The sequence below is a fragment of the Saccopteryx leptura genome, chromosome 4 (assembly GCF_036850995.1).
Source record: "Saccopteryx leptura isolate mSacLep1 chromosome 4, mSacLep1_pri_phased_curated, whole genome shotgun sequence".
Classification (NCBI taxonomy): domain Eukaryota; kingdom Metazoa; phylum Chordata; class Mammalia; order Chiroptera; family Emballonuridae; genus Saccopteryx; species Saccopteryx leptura.
The window spans coordinates 208,299,347-208,322,042 of NC_089506.1; the positions used below are offsets into that span (position 1 = coordinate 208,299,347).

The 22,696-nt window shown below is 44.3% G+C and overlaps 1 protein-coding gene across 18 annotated transcripts in view; it reads right to left on the bottom strand.

The window, feature by feature from the left end:
• Positions 1–338: 338 nt before the first annotated feature.
• Positions 339–22,696, bottom strand: part of RBFOX1 (RNA binding fox-1 homolog 1) — a 1,119,122-nt gene continuing 1,096,764 nt past the window's right edge. For 9 of the 18 annotated variants that reach the window (XM_066382649.1, XM_066382663.1, XM_066382646.1 and 6 more), the window contains 3 exons: positions 18,441–18,493; positions 3,817–3,892; positions 3,223–3,437 (listed from right to left, as the gene is read on the bottom strand). In XM_066382649.1, coding sequence (XP_066238746.1) covers positions 3,290–3,437; positions 3,817–3,892; positions 18,441–18,493 — 277 coding nt within the window. In that variant the 3' untranslated portion in view covers positions 3,223–3,289. Of the gene's footprint in view, positions 2,206–3,222; positions 3,438–3,816; positions 3,893–18,440; positions 18,494–22,696 lie in introns of those variants that run through there. The other 9 variants (XM_066382662.1, XM_066382652.1, XM_066382653.1 and 6 more) reach the window with 3 other exon arrangements.

The window sequence follows — 22,696 nt, forward strand, 5'->3', positions numbered from 1 at the left end:
GGCGATTGGGAGAACTCTGTTTCTTCTCCCTGGCCCCCTGTTCTTTCTCTCTCTCTCTCTTCCCAAGTGGGGGTGGGGGCATGAGAATGTCTTAGTGACTCTAGAAAACACTCCTCCCCTCCCCCACCCACAGAAGTCTGGTGAAAAAAAGAATGTTTTTCTACGCTTTGGGCTGCTAAGCAGTTTCCCCCTTCCTCTCGTTTCAAGATTACGGACATCTGCCTTAGATATCGAAGCTACAGAAACTTGGTTTTCAAATCTTGTGAAACTTTATTGATGGTTTGAATATCCAACCGATCTTACTGCATGCACATAGGATGACAAGAATGCTGGATCACAAACACTTTTTTTTTTTTTTTTAAAGTTTTGTTTGGTTTTGTTTGAAAGCAGAGTTGTTACAGCGGATTGGCAGGTTCACAGCGGTGAGTTGATAATTACTAAAGTGCTTGCCAGCGGGCCCGCACGGTTACACATGAAGGTTTCACTAGGGGCAGCAAAAACTACTGGGGACAGCTTGCTGCTGTTCGTTTAATTTAAATACAAAAACAGGGAAGACCCGTGACAGATACCCCAACTCAGGTTAACTTGTAAACAGGACAACATGGAAGGAGTTCAAACAGAAGTAATCTAGACAAACTGCAATTTTTTTTGGCCGTGTCGCTCTGTCCCTGCTTCAGAGGAGGCAGGGGAGGGGGGGAGGAGGACTTCGTTCTCCAGAAAAGGAAGAGGGGAACCCTACTTTTTTGCTTCCTTCTGACAAGTGCCCTGGGCCTTGGAGACAGATCTAAAGATACTTGTTTGAGATAATCCCTGGGACCAGGGAGGACGGGTGGGTGGGCAGGCTCTCACGGACTGAAAAATTGCAGGTTGCTCACATAATACAGTCATGTTTCAAAAAGTACCAAGCCGATGAAAATACCGTGATTATCTCTACTCAGTGATTGCAATACTTGTAAAATGCTTCTATAAATCCGAATATGGTTTCTCATGGAGTTCCATAAAAATGATACGTCTGTCTCTAACAGTTGTTCTACTCGGCTAAAACTAAAGCTTCATAGGCTGTTTCTAGAACTTAACAACTCCACTGCACAGATGTAAATTTTATACATTTTTTTTTTAACTGGTACAAAGAATTTAAGTTTTTATTACTTTCTTTTTTTGGAAAAAAAGAAAAAAATAGAAACAGTGCTTTTTATCACCTTTTTATTAATGTTATTTTTTTTTCCCTCCCATAATATAAAAGTCAGCAATGATATCAATAATTTATTATACTGGAAGAAATATAAAAAGAATGCTTGTCGATGACCTAACTAGCAGTTGTTGCCTAAATAACTAGCGGCTGGTTAAGAAGCTGAATAGTGCCGGGGGGAATGGTTTAAAGGGTGGATTTGCACAGCTTCATTCAATGTGGATGCACAGGGCTGCTGGTAAGCGCCCCCTTAACAGCATAACCTTTGGCCTGAACTGACAATGAGTAACTTAGAACCATTGCTATATGATGGTTGGTGCAGTGGGTCGTTTAGATTCATCAGTTACTTTTATTTTTTCTTTCAGTCAAACCCCAGTCCCCGAGCCCCTAAGTCCCTCCCATCTTTCCCCTTTCATAAAATAAAATAAAATAATGCAGATGTGGAGAAAAAAAAATGACTACTTTAGTTACTTAACACTCTTCCCGAACAGCGGATAACCCCAGTAGCTTAATATTCAGCATAGAGAATTCATTTACATGATAAAGCACTCTGGATATGGCCCTAAACCAGTTTTTATTCATAGCTAGCATCTCTCTAGATCAACCACAAAAAAATAAAAATAAAAAGGAAAGAAAGAAAAAGAAAAAGAAAGAAAGAAATCCTACAGCCAGCAACCAAACTACGGAACCTTCAGAAATGAAAAGACCCACAATAGTAAAATACACAGAACAAAATATCTGAGGTATAAGATAAAAAATGTAATTTTTTTTTCCTCTTTTGAGTTTTTTTTTTTAGAGTCGCTAAAATGGTGCACTACTGCGTGTATTGCAATACCCAGGCCTCGGAAAGCTTCCTCTCTGCCCACCTTGGAAGGGTTTTATGGTTTTGTCATTTAGTATGGAGCAAAACGGTTGTATCCCCCTCGGTATATACTAGCCTGCAATGAAGAAAGAACGAGACCCACATCATCAGCATGGCTCCTAGTCTTGGCATCAGTCAAGGGTGCAAAAGCATTCTGAAACAAAGCAACGTGAGGGGTGTGTTTTTTACATTTTCCTTTTGCAACACGTGGATCATCAAAAAAAAAAAGACTCATGTGAAAAATAGACACTCAAAATCAACCAAATGGGAGGCATCCCCTACCCAGCCCAGGCCATTCTTGAAGAACTAAAGATAGGGCCAATCTTGACCATCCCCCCTGCCCCACAGCTCCTTCAACAGAAAACCCCTGGAATGTCACATCTGGTCAGCCAGTCCTGGTGGCTTAAAAGGACTCTGGTACGAACTGAACCCCCCCCCCCCCGAAGGAGGCGCACTGTCACGTTTCGTTTGCTCGCTTGAATCATTAACACTGTGTTCCGTCGGGACAAGCTCAATCTACACTCAAGGGGGTTGAATGCAGGCGACTGATCGAATGTCGTAATTCAACTCTCCTTTCCAACACATAACTCAAGTGGACTAGGTGTGGAAGCGGAGTTGCTGAATGCAAAATCGGGATGAAATTTTAAATCAGCTTCTTACTTGACTTGGCTCAATGAGCTGCATGGAATTGGCTTTTAAGAGGGGAGCTGGACAGATGAATTGCTTGATGTGACTGAGCTTGTGCAAAAAGAATATGGTTCCGGATCGTGGCTGCATTTCTACGACCATGCCCCAGCGGATTGGTCTGGCCATGGCTTTAGACAGCTACGTACAGGTGGCACTTAACGTATCTCCTTTGCCTAAAAGTATTGGCGATTCAAATGACTGCCTACGGGGACAGAGTCTGAGGATAAGGACTGATCTTCTTGATCCCAAGCAGAAAGCTGCATGCCAAAAGCTTTATAATGATTGCATACGCTCTCATGTGATGGGCACGTCTTACTGTACTCAAGAGTTTTTAGTGCATAGAAGTTTGAACAAGTACAGGCAAATTCACCCACCCTCACCTCCCAGTGTATGCCCACCCTCCCACCCCCGAACAAAAAAACCCAAGCCCCCCCTTCCCCGCCAAAAAAAAAACAAAAAAAACAAAAACAAAAACAAAAGACAACCCCCAAACCCAGATAATTCCTCCTAAATCCTTATGTACTAGGCACACACACAAAGCGTGCCTCTGTCTATTTTCTCTCCTGGGCGACTATGACTTTAAACATGAATTGTAATAGGGGAGGAGAGGCAGGTAGGTTCTCAGCTGCCTGACAGCAGAGGCCTGGAAGTGTGCAGCTTAGCTCCTCTGAAGTCTGTGCTGGGGCTGGAACCTTGGGGCTATGTGAATGAGCAGCGAGGGAGGGAGAAAAAAAAAAGAAAAAAAAAAGTTCTGCATTGACACTGCATTCTGTTAGTGATGGATTTAATTATCAAAATGACTAATTATTCCATTAAGGTAAGTGCTCTGCTAGGTGAGACTTGCAAAATTAGAAATATAATAACTTACATGCACTACATTGCCAAGAAATTAAGACATTTATCAAGTTTACTGGGAGGATTAATGTGGCATTTTAGCTGCTGTTAGATTAGCACAAGAGACAAATTCAATTAAGGGGAAAGTGAGAGGACGTCAACCGTCAACCCAGACGAAGGTCCCAGCCGGGGCAGGGGGAAGGGAGGCGGGAAGCAGTGAGGAAGAGGAGGAACTGGTACTCACCATGGCACCAACGCCGTAGGTGGGGGCTGGAGCAAGTGTGTGGTGGTAGGGGTCGGCAGCATAAACTCGTCCGTAACTGCAAGGGAACCAGAGGGCAAGATTCAGCCATAACAGGCAGTTACCGCATAATAATAACAACCACAAAACGCCAAGTACCAAGACACCGGGGAGAGGCCCTATTCCTCTTCATACCTAAGAAGCATACGCCCATCTGCCACACAACATGAAAAGGTCCCTCTGTGCGCAGCACGTTTTTGTCCGTTTCACACGGCCGGTCATACATGCGTAGTTCCTGTCTCTTACAGGACTGTTTCTAACTGCTCAGGCAGCTACCTTGGAGATTGAGGTGGGCAAAAGAACAACTTGAAAGAGTGGGTCTTAAGAAGCCCAGTACCCCCAGACAACATGTTAATACGTCCTCAAGAGAGATTGTCCTTGTCTCCTAATTTAACTGTCACCAAGCAGAAGAGACAGGGCGGATAAAAAAGGATGAAGGGACCCTGTCTGTGCAATCAGGGTCCAGCATCGTAGAATGGAAAGAGCAAATGCATTCAAGTAGAAGCATCTTTGAAGGGTTTGTGAGACCTCCCACCCCAGACCCACTTAAGAATTAGAGTTGACTTGATTTCAAGCCTATCATCCCAGAACTTCTATCTCATCGACCTATGGCCATTTCAAACAATATTTCTTCAGGACATTTACCTATCTTTGAGTTTTCCTCTCTCTTTCTGCCATCCTCCTCCCACCCTGGCCTGGACTCCCAGAACAGGCTTTTGGAATATAATTAAAGAAGGAAGGGTTGCCTGATACATTCGGTGCCTCCTAAGTGTCTGGGACTGAATGATGCCACAGATCATAAACTAGGGTTCAGAGAGGTTAAGTCCCTTGCTCAAAGTCACAGAGCCAGACAGAGTCAGAGCCGATCTTTAAATTTCTCGGGACAGCTGGGATGCTCTTTGCATGGTGGCATGTACCCTTACTGAAAGGACCTGCCGACTATCTTTTGGAGGGGGTTTGCACACTGCTCTCCCAGTAGTGATCAAAGCTGAGATGCGACCTGCATTTAGCTGGGAGCAGAGCCTGAAATAGAGATTCCTATGTAGGCGAAGAAGGAGAAGAAGAGAGAGGCAGGCAGTTCCGGAAGAAGAGGAAAACCAGCAATGGTCGGAGCTAGAGACTAGCTTTGAGCCAATCCCATGAGCTGTGCACCAGAATTAATCCCACTTGGAGGCAAATGAGTTGTTTTTCTTTTTTTTTAACGCTCATGTAAGTTAAGCATTAGCTGTGGGTTTCCCTGAGGGGTAGAGGAACACTTCTGGCTTGAAGTGACTTCCTTGGGCAAAGGGTAAGTCTCTGAATAAGGGAGCAGCTGAGCACCATTAACAGCCAACACTCACACAACAGCTGGGGGATGGGTGTGCTAGCCACCAAATGGGATACGTGGAGACTGTCAGTAGCTGTGACTCCTGGACTTCCCTTTAAAGAATGAAGGAACAAGGCAGGAAGACCAGATTCCTCTGCACTAACCACTACTGTCCACCACAAGCCACCTCCCATCTCTTGGAGTCTAATTGGCCTGTGCTTTATTCCCTCCCTTTCCTTATCTCTTCCTCCTTCTGCTTCCGATCTCCTTGCTCACAGTTGGTGGATGAGATGGGACTTGGGTGGGTCTGACATGGTACCTTACACCAGGGAGCCTGGGAAGGTGGGAAGAAGCTGGCTGAAGAACTTTCTAAGTCGTAGGCTCTAAGTTAGACTCTAGTTGGAAAAAAAAAAAGAACCGAGTCTACCAGTTCTCATTGGGCATGTCTTATTCCCAAACCCTCCTTGCTTGTTTCAAAGGGCGCCAAGCTCAAATAATGCAGATGAGGCTTTGTGCTTCAACACTCTGTGTTTCCCTGACCTTCAAAAGCAGTGAGGTGAATGGATGTTTCCTTTGTGTGTAGGGGGGGAAGAGGGTGGGACTCTCTCAGTGAAATAGTTCATCTCCCCCCCCCCCCCCTTGTATTTCATTCCTTGGAACACCTTCCAGTCCTTTGGCTCATGAAAAACGGCCTTCAAAGAGTCTTCCTCTCTCTGGGAGGGCACACAGCCAGTCCAAGGCAGAGGGTGCGTGAAACAAGAAGAATGATGACATTTTTGAAGGAGTCACTTATTCAGGGCGGTCACTCATGAAAGCTGGGCCCCGACCATGTACTAAGAAGTAGATATCATATTAAGAGGTGGAAAAGAAAGGAAGATCTAACTTTATCATTGATTTTTATTTCATGAGAAAGTCAAGTTGTCATTAGTCTAGAGGGGGAAAAATGTTAATAGGATTATTTTTTAATGCACTTTCACCCAGCTAGGCCGCCTGTGTGAACAAGACATAAACTGCAAACGCCAACTGAAAAGCCTTGGGAATGTACTAAATGAGGCCACAGTACCTCGTGCCTTTGAAACGAGGGTGACGGTGCAAATTCAGAGCAATTACTTTTTTTTTTTAATTTGGGGAATGGTTTTTACCATGGCAAAACTTTCCTCTTTTGGAGAGACAACATATTGGTAGCCTGAATATATTCCATGCAAACAAGGGTGTCCCCACCCCCTTTTCCTCCCACATACTTTAATTGTAAATTCTGATTTGTGTATAACCCGGGGCAGAGCTTCAACCTTTGCGGAAAGCCCTAGGTAACAATTTGGCAATGTTCTCTCTCCCAGGGCAGGAAAAATACAGACAGCGCTGAACTGCTCCTCGTAAATGAGCGGGCGCTTCTTCTCCTCAGGGTGACCTCTACCTTCAGAATCCGATGGTTTTATTATGATTAATAAATTTCATTTCCACAGAGGAAAAGGGACCATGTCAGCTCAAACTGAAAGCAAAGAGGCTTCTTTTCAAATGCTAATTTCCGAACACGCCCTTGTGTGACACTACAATTTAGACACAAGGTTATTAGGGAAGCTATGGACTCCAGCACCGGTCGTGCCGCAGACATGCCAGGCACGTCGGCGACCTCCTGTCCTCAGAGCTGGCTAAGCACAGCCCGAAGGAAGAATGGCGATTCCCAGGGACCTCGGCGGAGTGATGGGGCGATGTGTTCTGATGGCCGTGTTGTGAGTGATCTGTGCATACGATCACCCCCCACACCGTCCATCCTCGGTCAAAGTGGACAATGGAGCAACAAGGTCAGGGTGCCCTGTACTCCACTTCCCCTCCATCAGAAATTACAGATGAAACCTTAAATGTGTCCACTTCACTCCATTCACACCATCGCCACCCTCACATAACCAACCAGGCTTTCGCCAGAACCAAATCACCAACCGTCTTAAATCTTTTCACTTTGGTTCTATTCTGCCTCTTCAAACCATCAGCTACTCACATTTAGACCCATCGAATCTATCATCTATCATCTATCTATCAAATCTACTTATTTCTCCATCAAACCTATCTACAGATTCATCTATTCATCCATCTATCTAATGAAATATGAACCTATATATAAACCTACTGATATCACTTCTTTGGTTGTCCTTTGACTCTAGAATCAAAGCCAACTTGTATGGCTGACCCCTGTCCCTCTCTAGTCCTCCCCCACACCCTCCACTCATGCCACTAGGATCCAAGCACACAGCCAACACTGCTCAGATACATGCAAGTTTATTCTGCTCTTAGGATTCCCACGCCTGTTTAGCCACCACCTGAACTGCTCCCTTTCCTTCTTCATGTCTCAGATCAAATGCCACCTCCCCAGAGAAATGCCTCCTTCCCTGACTACTCTTTCCTAAGCACCCTTTCCAAACCCTCCTCACCCTTCACGTAATACAGTCCATCTATGGATTGTGCTTACTTACTTCCCTCTGTGAGTATTTACCTGCCTCTCTCCCTGGAATGCCAGCCCCACAGAGGCTGGGGCAATCTGTTTTGTTTGCCTCTTTATCCCAGCATCCAGCATAGCACTGGCCACAGTGCCCAGGAACAATAGGCCGAGCCAGGGCCCGCACGTGAGTGAAGGCAGCAAAGGGGGGGGGTGGTGGTGAAGGAGAGAGCATGAGTCCGGTTAGACCCTTGTTCTCTCATCATAACGACTGTCAGTGGCACAGATCCTATCAGATAAGCTTTCCAAAGGTTTTTGGTCAGCTGATCTGAGACATTCAAAACCCTTAAAGACACTCAGAATAAAGGTTTCTGGGGACTCTGGAAATACACTATAATTTCACCTCACCACTGAGAGTTCACAAAACACTGGCCATGTTGCCATATAAGCCCATCAAAATCTTTTAGGGAAAAACCAAACAACAAAGAAATCAAAGGTAACAGTTTGCAGCCATCATGAGCCCTTGCCTATTTCTGACCTTAGGGACAAATGAACACCAGGAGGTCCAGCCCTGCCCTGAGAAGGGCAAAGGCTTCGGGGCAAGAAGACCCGGGGTCAGGTTCTGCCTTTGCAATGTCCTTGCTCAATGACTCGGGCAAATCAACCTCTCTGAGCCTCATCGTCCTTGTTCATGAATTGGTATCATTCCAACTGCACCCTGCCTGATGCAGACGAAGGGCACGGAAAGCAACCAGACACATCTGAAAGCAGCCTGCAGACACGGGAGATTCGGATACAAGGGTTCTCCTATAGACTTCCACAAGCCAGTCTCTCCCTCTCGCCCAGACTTCCGGTCTGGAGAAGGAACTGAAACATCTCCGTCTGATATGATCACATGCAGATCAAGCAGTGCACTTACAGATGCTCTTGGAGTCCAGATTTATCTAATTTGTAAGTTACGGGTGCAGTTGAAATGCCTATATTTGAACTTATGGTTATGTTGTTGTATTTGAATGGATGGTTCAATAAACAAGCATGCCACCTGTTGAATGGGAACTATGAACCCGTGTTTTGTAAAGTACTTTGTCAACTCTAATAAGAAATGTAAATATTACTTATTAAGAACATCTTCGAAATCTACTTGAAACAAGCCAGATGTTCATAAAATACAATAGGGTCATGTTGGGGCCCCATACCAGGGTTTTAACAGTCAAGGGAGTTTCTTACAGGGATATAGTAAGAACACTGTAATTAACTTCACTCTATAATATTTCAATTAAGAGCCTTTATGCCCCCTGCAGCCTGTTATTCTTCCTTTAGCATCACCTCTCCATGCCTCCCGTCCCAGAGATAGCTGGGAGAATCCCGGGGGGAAAGAAAGATGAGTAAAATATTCTCTCCCCTCAGAGCTATGTCACAGTGTGGCACAGATCTCCTAGACAGCCCGACCACAGCAAGAAGGTACAAGGGCTGTGCCCTCACTGCACCGGGGGAAACTGCAGAGCAGGCATTCCAAATAGGAAATCTCACCAGGGAGGAGAGTTCATGGCCCCCCAGTCTCCACAACGCCATTAGGGAGGGGCTACAGTGCCTTCCTAATTATATCTAAGATATAGTCTGTAAGGTACCTGGGAAAATGAGTCCATGCAATGCACACACTAGCCACCCAGCATACAAACAGGGTGCTCACTAGGCGACGGCCCTGGGAGTCTAACAGCCTGCTCTTTGGAGAGGGATGGTTAAGCCAGAGCGTGTTCCCACTCATTTCCGATGGTCTCCGACCTCAGTTGCTCACTTTGCCTCAGTGAATGTACTCCATTCAGGAGACAGTCCCCTGTGACTGCAGTAGCCTTCTCCTGGGCAATGACTTAGTTACATAACTTAGAGGAAATGCAACCAGCCTCATAACTCGAAATCAAGAAAACAGCTCCAAATGCAGCTAAACCTCCAAAGAAAAGACATGAGTACAAATGGGAGCAATTCTCCGAGTTGAACAACATCGAGCTCCTCCCACCCGAGTCTGAGATTTCCGGACTCGATTGCTGCTCACTTCCTTAGCTGGGATTTGAAATAATCATCTTCCCAGACCGTTCGGCACAGTTTTCAGCCTCACGACTTTTGTCCCCAGAAGGAGGGGAAGCATCTCCTGGGCTCTTAGCTTCTCAATGGGAAGCCGCGGGCTTTGCTGTTGCGCACGGATGTGGGTCGCAGAGCTGAACTGTGTATACATCGTAAGTACGTCCAGGAACCAGACCCCTGTAGAATCTATGAGAACCAGACCGTACAACCCATGGCAAATCAGACAGCCTCATCCTTTCTATGCCCTCTCAGGGCAATTCAAAATCTCTCCCTACTTGGAATTGAGACAAAGTATCTTTGAGGCAGGAACCTCGATCTGGATTCAACATAGCGCAGCAGCAGCCCCTGTCTGGGAGTCAAGAAGACACAGTGAGTCCTGCTTTTGGCTATACAGCTCCTCCACTACAATAAAAGACACAGAGCCACACTCTTCTATGTCAAGCCATCCTCTTAGGAAGCCCATCTCACCTTCTTTGTGTCCTGAGACTACTGCTCTACCGAAATCACCAAGAATTTCCCATGACGCTTTGAAATCAACACGGCAGCCTGTCTGGGGCTTAATTCACAGGGCGGAACCACAAAAGCAGTTCTACGCTTGCATCCCTTGTGCTATTTTCAGTACCTCTGCAGAGAAGCAAAGTTGAAGCTAAGAACTGCACGAGGTCAGAATTCCTAGAGGCAAATCCTGCTTCTGCTGCTTCCTTGCTAAGTTATCTCAGAAAGCTGACCTCCTCACTGAGCCAGTTTCTCCGTCCATGCATAGAAACAGTAATAGTGCCTGCTGACTGCAGAGGGCTGTAGCGAAGCTGAGATCACGGTTGGTCAGAACCAAACAGGTGTCGGTGGTGGATGCTATCGGCATGGAGAGGGTTGGGAATCTCGCCCGCTGTCTGCTCCATGTGGCACTACTGCCACAGACCTCACGGAGTGCACCAGGTAGAACTACCCCTGAATCAGGGTGTCCTTTTGAAGACCTGGGTACTGGCATCCCCTCTACCCCTTGTAAGTGGATCAAAGGTTCTGAGAGATTAATAAGCAGCATAGGAAGGAGGCAGGTTACTTGAGGGCAAAATTAAAACGTCAAGTCAGGAAACACTAACAGTGTCTAGAGCAAGCATCCCCAAACTACAGCCCACGGGCCTGCATGCAGCCCCCTGAGGCCATTTATCCAGCCCCCCCCCCCCCCCGCCGCACTTCCGGAAGGGGCACCTCTTTCAATGGTGGTCACTGAGAGGAGCACTGTATGTGGCGGCCCTCCAGTGGTCTGAGGGACAGTGAAATGGCCCCCTGTGTAAAAAGTTTGGGGACCCCTGGTCTAGAGTATCTGTCAAAATATTTGAATTCTGGGGGAGTGCCCCTCACCTCTCAGAGGCCCGTTCTAGGGGCACATACACATTTTCCATGTTCATTGGAACAAATGAATTAAAATGTGGCTCTGGAATGGTAGCATTTAATAAAAATATAGAGAGAAACACAGATGTGATCCACGTGTGACAATTTAAGTTTCATAATTGCTGCATTTAAAAAGTAATAACAGGTGAAGCTCATTTTTATATTTTTATTTAACCCACTCTATTAAAAAATATTTCACTGTGTAATTGACAGGAAGCTTATGAATATATTAGTTAACCTAGTTTCTTTTGTACTAAGGTTTTGAAATCTAGTATGTAGCTCATCTCAGTTTGGACTGGACACAGATTAAGGACTTTACAGCCACGTGTGATGACTGGCCGCCATATTGCCAAGCGGGACTCTAGAAAATATCTGTGGGATGTTCTCCTTGCCATTAAAATAGAAAAGATTCCTGAGGGATCAGCTCAGTGTTTCCTAAGGTGTGACATGAAGACTCCTCTATTAGAAATGCTGGAGGGGGCCTGGCCGGCTAGCTCAGTGGATAGAGTATCAGTTCAGCATGTGATTGTCCCGGGCCAGGGCCCACATGAGAATCGACCATCTGCTCCTCTCCCTCACCTTCTCCCCCTTCTCTCTCTCTTCCCCTCCTGCAGCCAGTGGCTTGGTTGCTCCAAGTGGCAGCCTCAGGTGCTGAGGATAGCTTGGTTGATTCAAGCATCGGCCCCAGATGGCAGTTGCCGGATAGATCCCAGTCAGGGACCGCACGGGAGTCTGACTCACTATCTTCCCTCCCCTCCTCACTTTAAAAAAAAAGGAAATGCTGGAGGAACTTTAAAGAGTGTGGATTTTCAGGCCCCCTCTCCAGATCTATGACTCAGAATCTGAGGTGGGGAAGGAGGAATGACTGAATCTACGTTGGTATTACGTTCTGTCGGTGGTTCTCATGCATTCTAACATTACAGAATTGCCGTTCGTTTCTCTTTCTTTCTTTTTTTCTTTCTTTCTTTCTTTCTTTCTTTCTTTCTTTCTTTCTTTCTTTCTTTCTTTCTTTCTTTTCTTAATTCTGTGCTGATATAGAACGCCTTTACTCAGGCTAATTCAGTGCTATAATTAGATATCTTTACTTTTCAGTGTAAACTGATAGAGACATTTTATGTGTAGGGTGTTGTTATTGTGTGTTACAAGCTTTGGACATACCTAGTATACAGTAAGCTGTCAATAAATACTATTATGATTATTTTTACTTAGTTCCTTTGATATATGTCCCCTTAGCACTCTGTACTTCACCTGTAACAATATATATCACATTTTATTCGAAAAAGACCAATTGATGCCAAGTCAATTCACTGCATGACAACTTGGCTGAATAATCAAATCAGCAAAAGGAAAAGAAGACAATTAGATAAACTTTGTGGAAGGATCACAAGGAGAGGAATGACCAATTTGGAAATTTCTTCTAAGCATGATCTGAAGTCTTAGTGCACAGCTGCAGGGATTTGTGTGCTGTGTACATGCAGGATGCACGTGTGTGTCTGTGTGTACACCTGTGCGGGTTCGGGGAGGTTGAAAGACGGAAGGGGTGGCGATGCCCCCGTTGTGCCTCTGAACTGGCCAAATATTGCTTCTAATAATCACTGAATGCAGTGTGTATCAGTTCAGCAGCTTTTACAGAGGGCTCGCTTGGCCAAGGGTTTTCCACAGACCCCTACCTCCCATCACATGTCTGTGAGCAGTGCGCACAGGGACTGGGAGTGTGTCTCCAGGCTGGCTCCCATGCCCCAAAGACGGTGCCTGGTGTGGTGGAGGGGCGTGACTTGCTGATGAACCAAGACCCGGCCTTCACCTGCACCCCATAAACACACAAGCACACACACACACACACATCCCTCGGCAGGGGGCAGCTGGGATCTTGGACTCTGCCCAAAACAACTCGTTCAAAGTGTCAGGTAATTGTCAGGAAATGGCTTGTTCTCTTAGGCGAATTTTAGCCACTGATTTTCAGCACAGGAAAGACTTTTGGAGAGCTGACTCGGACCTCACTTTACTTGTTTAACCCTCCATCTTCCTGGATACATGCAGTGACCCCTGACAAAGGAGCTGTCCCCTTCCTCCCTTTATCTGCACACCCACATCAGTGCCCAGCACCCCCAGGACTTAGCAGCCACCTGCTCAGCGTGGAGGGATGAACTGCATCAAAGAAACGCTCAGTGGAACAATTGTTCAGAGGACCATTCAGCTCCCAATTTCCACACCAGTGTACCCCAACTCACAAACACTAGTGTTCTAGGAGCAAGATAACCCAGCTGAAGAAGGCAGAATTCCATCTGGGGGTGAAGGTCAATGTTCTAAAGTCAAGATAAAAGGAGCATGTAGGGCAGTGTGGTCCAGTGGACAGAGACCTTTGATATAGGATAGACTCCAGTGTGACTATGGGAAAGTTACCAAACCTCTCTGGGCCTCAGTGTCTTTTTTATTTTACCTGAAAAACAAGGATGATAGTAATATCGACCTACTGAGCCCTTGTATGATACTAAACTATATATGTGCAGTGTGTCTGTAAAGTCATGGTGCACTTTTGATCGGCACAGGAAAGCAACAAGAGACGATAGAAATGTGAAATCTGCACCAAATAAAAGGAAAACCCTCCCAGTTTCTGTAGGATGATGTGGCAGCATGTGCGCATGAGCAGATGATGATGTAACACCGTGTATACAGAGGAGCAGCCCACGGCCATGCCAGTCGAGATGTGGACGGTACAGAGGAAAGTTCAGTGTGTTCTGTGGCTCGCTAAATTTGAATCCGTGACCAAAGTGCAACGTGAATATCGGCATGTTTATAACGAAGTGCCACCAAATAGGAATAACATTACTCGGTGGGATAAGCAGTTGAAGGAAACCGGCAGTTTGGTGGGGAAATCCCATTCTGGTAGGCCATCAGTCAGTGACGAGTCTGTAGAGGCTATACGGGATAGCTACCTAAGGAGCCCTAAAAACTCTGTGTGTGAGCCCACATCAAACTGCACCGAATAGGTATGAAACTGGAGAGTTTTCCTTTTATTTGGTGCAGATTTCACATTTCTATTGTCTTTTGTTGCTTTTCTGTGACCGGTCAAAAGTGCACCATGACTTTACGAACACACTGTATACCTATGCACGCGCGTGCACACACACACACACACACACACACACACACATAGAGATAGATATGATCGTTTATACTTGCCATCACACAGAATAAGTGAGAGCAAATTATTACTCTGCCCTGGAGGATGCAGCAAAGCCCATGTGAGGAACAATGACAGCTGAGATGAAGGGCTTGCTTTCCATGGTGACCCAAAGCCTTCGCCCTCCATGGGAATGATGGCTACACCCGTGGAGTAAGAAGGAGGGCATGGTCACTTAAACATAGAGTGATCCTGGTCAGTTTCTGACCTGCCAGCATATCCTGTTTGTTGTTTGTTCACCTGTCATAATACAGCCCAAAGGTCACCATCTCTCAGGTCCTCCACAGACATTGTCCTCACGCAGGCCGTTTCCACCCTCCCTGGGGGTGCTGCAAGAGACTCACAACTAGGGTCCTTTCCTCTGCTTTCATCTTATTGCGATCCATTCTTCACAAGGCAGCCTAACACATCATTTAAAAATTAAGCCAATCACAGCTGACCCTCTAGGGCAGCGGTTCTCAACCTGTGGGTCGCGACCCTGGCAGGGTCACCTAAAGCCATCGGAAAATACATAATGCATATCAGGTATTTACATTCCGAATCATAACTATAGCAAAATTACAGTTATGAAGTAGCCACCAAAATTATTTTTTGGTTTGGGGTCACCGCAACATAAGGAACTGTATTGCAGGGTCACGGCATTAGAAAGATTGAGAACCACTGCTCTAGGGCCTTGCTGGCACACTTAAAATAAAGTCTCAAATGGTTTCTGCAGCCTCCAAATCCTACTTTCTTCTGATCCCTGGATGTGTTCATGATATTACCTCTGACAGTCTCCCCTGTCCTCATGCTCTGGGCCCACTGGATAGGTCACGCTGCAAGTAGATCCCCAGATGTGTTCATGATATTACCTCTCACAGTCTCCCCTGTCCTCATATGCTCTGGGCCCACTGGATAGGTCACGCTGCAAGCAGTCTCAACCTCAGGGCATTTGCATTTGCTGCTACTCAGTCTGAAATTTTTTAATTCCACAATTACTTACCTGGTTCACACCTACACTTCACTGAGGTCCCTGTTCAAACGTCACCCTCTCAGAGAGGCCTACTCTGATCAGTAAATGTCAAGTAGCATCGCATGGTACCCTCCATCTCCTCCCTTGCTTTCTGACTCATCATAGCTATTCCATGGCTCTCTATAGCTATTCTATAACTTATAGGCAAGTACATTCTATGTTTATTCATCTGCACGATTGGGGGCTGGTCTGCACTAGAATGGAGGCTCTCTGAAGGGAGGACTTCTCCCAACTTATTTAATGCTGTGTCCTGAGGGCTGAGAACAGTTGCTGATACCCAGCACTGACTCAATAAATAAGCAATTCACTAAAATGAATTTCCAGCTGCTCTGTCCAAATAAGTAACTTGCCTTTCCACTTCCATCCCTGTCCAAGACTCATATTCTAATACAACTACAACCATTAGCCAGTGCTGGCAAAGTTCCAGTGAATCACAGTGGCAGGGAGACTTTGGGTATAAGGAGAAAGGAAAACAGTCTTGACCCTGTGACCATCTCTAGCAGAATCCAACTCATCAAAAGACCTTGGTATCCCAGGACAAGAAGCTATTGTGGTGTTCAAGGTGGAGGTGATAGACAGGATGCCCACATAAACATGTGTCTTTCAGCACCAACCAAAACAAAACACCTAATAAGATGTTTTTGAAGCCACTGAGTCAAAAAAAAAAAATCAATTTCCTTGTCAATACAGTCTCATAAACCACAAATGCTCATAAAAAACATTTCTTATAGGTGGCTAGCAAAAACAGAATGGACGTTTTTGGTACCCTCTCCAAAAGACCCACGTAAAAATTGTCACTTTTCCTTTGGGAACTGAAAGAAAAATCCTTCAGTCTCACCATTGCTACTGTCTGATGATTCCTGTCATCTCTATCCAGAGTGGCAGACAGAACTGCCTAGCCAGCTCCACCCTCACATGCAGCTGGGGAACAATAATATATCTTTGTAAGAATTTGCATTAGAATAATCATCGAGCCCTCCAAAGTGAGATTTTTCAGCATCTTGTTCATTTCTTTCTACATTTAAAAAGAGAGAAGTTGCCTTTTGTCACACACTGAAATACAGGAGATACCCGGATTCAACAGACCCACCCTAAGCAGTGCTGGTCTGAATACGGAGGTGAGACCACCCGACAGGTGTGATGTTTAGAATGTGGGTGCCCTGGGCTGTTCCAGCACATGGGAGACATGGCCCTGTGGAAGACTCCATTGAAACCCCGGGTTACATCTTTCATGGACTGAGCAGGTCGGATTTTTTGCTTTCGCTCTATGAGGGGGGTGGACTGGCTGGGAGATAATTTGACTTTTGATTGATATGGGTGTCTCCTTTTTCATGCCTGATTCAAAATTCAGAGCCCAAATTGAACCTTATGAAGCATACAACAGATTATTAATATGGCCATCAAAGCAACAGGGATATCTCTCTCAACTTGAAATGTGATCAATAGCAATTCATTAAGAATTTACTGAGCAGCCGTCCTAAATTAGATAAGGTGGGTGAAAACACTCGCTGGGCTCAGGCAAACTTTCATTATCTGCAGCCTCTGTTAGGAATATTATGTGTGGACCACTTGCTTACAAGGCAGGGTTTGTTAAGTCACCAGACAAAAATCAATATCTACCTCTTGGGTTATAACTGTGCAATGTTTAATCTGTGATGTCAGAATAGAATTTAAGACCCCACCGGGCCACGCACACAGTTTAACAGGGACGATCGAGGCTCCGGCAGACCAGCGTGTCCACAAATGATGTCTATTAACATTTTAAACCAACATGCTTCATTCTCAAGGTTTTGAAAATGTTAAATGACCCTTGTATCCCAGGTTCATTCCCCTGCCACCCCCAGCAAAGCAACTATCCATCTCCTACTATTATGCATTAGTGAAGCGTTATGGAGATCACTACCTCTCCCAGGGAGAAACCGAGACGTTTGAGAAGGGTTGAGGAGGACTATTATCCAAGGTGTTCTATAGAAATCACGTAAGCTGTGGCTTTAAAGTACGAGCATGCAAACCCCTGCAAACCCCCTTTTAATCCACTAAAAACATGGAGGCCAATGATATCAGCGAAATGGATGCAGAGTTTTCTGTGGTCCTGCTTTCAGAGCAGAGAGGGCTGGGAACATTGGCCCTACTTCTCCTTCCTTCCTTCCTTCCTTCCTTCAGCTCTTTCTCTCCAAAGACTAAGCAGGGAGTGAACAGAAACTCTTCTGCTTATATCTCCATTGATCAAATGCGATGGGTAACGGATGTCTATTGGCAAGGCTCAGTTTAATGTATGCTTTTGAAGGTCATGGCATCCTCAACTATATTGTGGCTAAAAGCACACATTGGTAAGTCTTCCTAGTAATTGTTGTGGTGATAAGTTTAGGCTTGAAAAAAATTTTAAAAATTAAAAAAAAAAAATCTGTTAGTTAAGGCAATCTCCTAATTTTGACATTTAATCAAGTAATTCCATGCTAACAAAAGTCCAAATGTAACTGTTCTGATCCACATCAAAGCAAAAAGACAGGCATTATTGTGATGGACCCATCATGCAAGTGCAATTTCCATTTGCCAGTGCCCTGATTGCAAAAACAGAAGACTTCATCTCTCTAAGTCTTGCTACTTGTAATACGTTTTAAAAGAAAGGAAATAGAGGATCTTTAACAGATGGAATGAAGATCCCCTTCTTATAAGACAGAGGTAATTATATTCCCTAATGCCTCTAGCTTCCTAGATTCAGTCTTTGGGGGTCTTATAATATATACCAGTCATTCCATAAAGATCCCAAATAATTCACATATAAATCTGTGTGAACCCAGACATAATAAGTTGAAAAATACAGAAATCACATGTCTGTGTCCCTTATCTCCCCTGTTCAGCATTTTAACGTAAGAGCACTGATTATACCATCAGATTTTCTTGTGGCTTCATTCAACACAGTCTTACTTTTCTGGATCATGTACTATTAAAACCAAAAATAAAATATCAAAGTTAGCAAAATGTCTAATGTCTTTTTTAGACAGCAGAGAATAAAGGTTCCCGCTATACTGCAAAGGCATACGAACTTTGTTTTCTTAACTAAACTTTCTAGCGTGACCAACTGCAGCACGTGAAGGAAAAAGAAAAAAAAAAGGATACTGAGACGTGGATGGATGCATCAAGAAGTAGCAATGTTTGTTACCTGCAGAGGTGTTACAAGAAATTTCATCTGCTGCAACGAAGACGAACTGATTTCTGGAAGAGAAGATAAAATTCACAATACTGCTCGCTCAGGGGGACATGTGCTGTTTGCCAATTGGTTTGATGTATTCAGATGAGGGGAGGGGAGGGTGCTGCATTTGAATGGATGTTGCAAGGAATGTGTTGATATATCTCGGACTCAGAGAGTTTAGAAAGATCATGAAACAGGCATGCAGGGACCTCATCAACAAAATCATGGTGATGTCAAAATATGGACCGTGTACAAGCTGTGGCACCGGAATATTAATGCTACGTGTTACCAAAATGTCATGCCAGGAAATGTTTCTACAGTTAGGGTATTTCCAATGAGTTTATACGAATTTGTATCCTAAACGAAGATCACATTTTAAAAATATATACTATCTATTAGGGGGGAAAAAATGAGTATATTGCAACAAGCTAGGGAAATCATAAAATTCCAGACTTTATTATTATGAATATAATATCAAAAAAACTTTCTTTTAGGAAAAAGGCAAGAAAAAGAAATGCTGTCATTTCAGAAGAGAATGCCATATGGTGTCATGTTATGGAGAATAATTTCCTCACCAAACTAGGCTTGCTACGTGAAGAAGGTAAGAGAGCTGAACTCATGAGCTGAAATAAGCCCTGTCTTGCCAAATTATTTTTAATGATGCACTAAAAGAAAATAAAAATGAAAAAAAAAATGCCATTTTACTTTGATTTAGTCAATCCAGAAAGCTGATAAAACTCTCTTAAGATGTTTTCAACTGTGGCATTTCCACAATGTAATGCATTCTAATTCAGATGCACTGTTTATTTCCCTACAAATAAGAACATCTGTGTCAGGCAGATGATACAAATGCCCCAATGAGATTGGCTAGGCACTTAATGCCTCGGAAGGAGCGGTATGGAGTCTTCTAGTTCTCATTCGTTAGACTTGACTGTGCATACGGATCATCAAGAACCAAGATAAATGCATTTTTTTTTGGGGGGGGGTCTTAGTTGGATTGGTCTTGTTCAAATGTTTCAATGTTTCAAAAACTAGTGATTGAACATTTCTTAAAACATCTTAAGAAAGTTTTATTGTTGCAAGAGGTACACCCTGGAATATAAATCGAGCTACCACATGAAACTTTACTAGACTTTAACATTCAGTTAAAAATTCTAATCATGTCTGCACCAATGAAATCTAAACAAAATTATACATGCTCTGATAATAGGCTTTTTTATATTTCTCGTTCACATAACAAAAGTCACAGCTAAGTTCATTTATCAACTCTCTTAAAACAATAAAAGTTTCTGTCATTGGGTTCCTGCTATCGTTTTGCTCTGACACAAACTTTCTGAGCCCCATCAATATCGGGCATCAACGTTCCAAAGTTTGAGGAGCAGTAAAATTCATGTTTCTGAAAATGAAAATGTTTGGGTTGAATACTAGTTTTGACTTGCTCACACTTGACTTACTCAAGGGGCAGTAAGACCTGGGTACCCCCAAATTACAGGTATGATATTCTTGGGTGGACCAGAAGGAAGGTGGACTTGGAAGGTCCTCTGTTTATAGCAGGCTCACAGGAAGAACACTAAGACAGAAAATGGTGACCTGGTTTGTCCACAGGGGCAAGCTCCTGGGAATAGCCATTCCCTCATTAGTTACATGGCTCTATCTGGTTCATATGCCCCAACTCTAGGAAACACTGCTACCTTGCATCCCATCTCTGCATCTTCTTAAGGAACCCTCCAGCTTGCCAGACACGAGGAAAGGCCATGGGAAGCAACCAATACAACTGCATGCAAAATGGTGACTGAACAAACAGGGAAAATTTTCAAAATGCAACTTACAAGTAAAACAAATTAGACCTTTTTCTTTCATTGTTTTAGAATTTTAGGAAATATGACGGTTGTATGTAGCACTCTTCTTTCTAGCACTATATCGTACACTTACTCTTAAAAAAAAGTCACCATTTCTCCATTTCCTTGTTTTTCCTTCCTTCTTTCCTTCTTATTTTTTTTCTTTTACAACTAACTTATGCTTTAAACGTTTTTTCACTGTCTTTATGATTCCTGAACAATTTTCTGAACAAGGGATAATGATTATTACCTCCTTTGATGACTCACTATCTTCCAAAGACTTGCCTCAGATGACTTCTGGCTATCCAATCAAATCTACATCAAGGTTTAGAGTTAGCACCAATAGTGATATTTTAAAGAGTATGTGATGAACTTTGAAGCGATGCCAAAAAAAAAAAAGTTACAAAAATGGTAGCCATTCTGAACTAACTTTAAAAAAAAAATTTTTTTTTAACCACAGAAGCAATCCCTCTACATCCCATATACCCTGACAAAGGTATATAAGTGAAGGTGTACATTTCTGAGATGGAAGTTGCTCTATTGCCTCAGAAAAGTGCCTTTCTAGAGAGCTCACCTCTAGTAGTATGACCACCCCTCCCTCAACTCCCCTTTCACCATGTAATCATAAGTAGAACAAATAGGAAATTCCTGCTGAATAATCCCTGGTAAGGAGCAGCCCACATGGCAGGCCAACAGGACAATTCAGAGAGAATTACAAGGGGAAGTTTCACGGTGGTGCCCATGTCCCTCATTTTATGCCGTGTTTCTGTGTGGTTCTGTTTCTCTCTACTTGAACTCGAAGAAAAATGATTTACCGTAGTCATACATAGATCATCTAGGACCCTCTCTGTGAAATCACTTACCCCAAATGACCAGAGAAGTGTGATTAGTGACTTAATGATGTAACTGAGAATGGTTATCCCCAAAGATGTTCAGGTACATTAAGTGATCAGAGCAATGCAGGTCTGCTCTGGACAGTGGGGTCACCTCTCAATTTCAGCATTAGAAAGGAGGTTCGTACCAGCGATTGTCTCCTCATGCTAATTCTAACCTGTTCTTCACTCCCAACAGTGACCTACAGAGGTCAACTTCAAAAGCAGTTGCACCTTATTTTCAGCCACCTGGTTTGTTCAGTGGTTATAGATGATCAAGAAAGCCTGAATAAGTAGTTCTCAACCTGGACCGTACATGCTAAAAAAACTAGTGTCCTTTTAAAATTTCTAGTGATCAGGCTATACCCAAGACCAAGTAAATGGAGATCGCAGTAGGTAAGTCTCAAGCATCAGTAGTTGCTAAAGATCTCCAGGTGAGAACCGCTCATCTGGTTGAACGGTTCTCACCTCGCTGTTCCTTATAGTCACAGGGAGAGGTTAAGAGTGCTCATGTAGGGGCCCTGCTGCTGTGGGTCCTGGCTTCAATAGTCTGGGGCAAGGTCTGAAAAGAGGTAGGAAAATGCTTGGCAGGTGATTCAAACACCAGCCACAACTAAGATGCACTGGGTGTAGTCCAATGCAGAGTGGGAAGGGAGTTGAATCACATCGCTGTACCTCTTGCAGCTTTCATTTCTTCTGACAGCTTTGCCACCATGCTAGCGTTTAGGGCAACCCTGATATGAGGCTGCCAAGGATGCAACCACAGAAACAGCCACGTTGCCCAGGACTGATCATTACTAGTTTCCGGAGGCCTTTTAACAGAATGGACATGGAACCTCATTTCTGGAAGAGAAGCTGGTCTACTGGCCATCACGTCACACTCCGCCTTTGCTCGCTCCCCTGTTCCACACCTTCCCCCATCTCCCACGGACTGACTCAACGCCGTCTCTGCGGGGTCTTCCCATTTCTCCTCTAAGTCTGCACCCAATTCTCCACCAGTGTTTTCACCTAGAATTCCTTTCTGTTTTCAAACCCTCCCTCGACACCAGAATTTCTCAGACTTTCCGGAAGATAAGAATTATCCAGAATGCTCGTCAAAATGATAAGAGTCCTTGATTTTGACCCTGACCACCTGAATCAGATTTTCCAGGAGAGAAAAGTGATCATCTATCGGTACATTTCACAAGCACCCAGGCCTGACTGTTGGCCGGCTTCAGGGGATACCAGTCACACTCTCCTAAGTGACCAGAGCTCCTGAGAGTGAAGCATAGCTCCAGTAATCCTTACCCCCCGGGAAACCTTGCTAAAAAAATCTCTGCAAGTTCATTCTCATTTCCAAGCCCACCTTTCCCGGGAAGACTGCCTGATGCAGGGAGGCTTTGCAGAACAAGGGTGGATTACTAATTTAAAAAAAAAAAAATAGAATGAATGGTCAATGGCTGGGCACAAGGGAGAAGGCTACAGTTGTCTCAACTCTTTGAAATGTTAAAACCAAAGAGCCATTAAGTCAATGGAG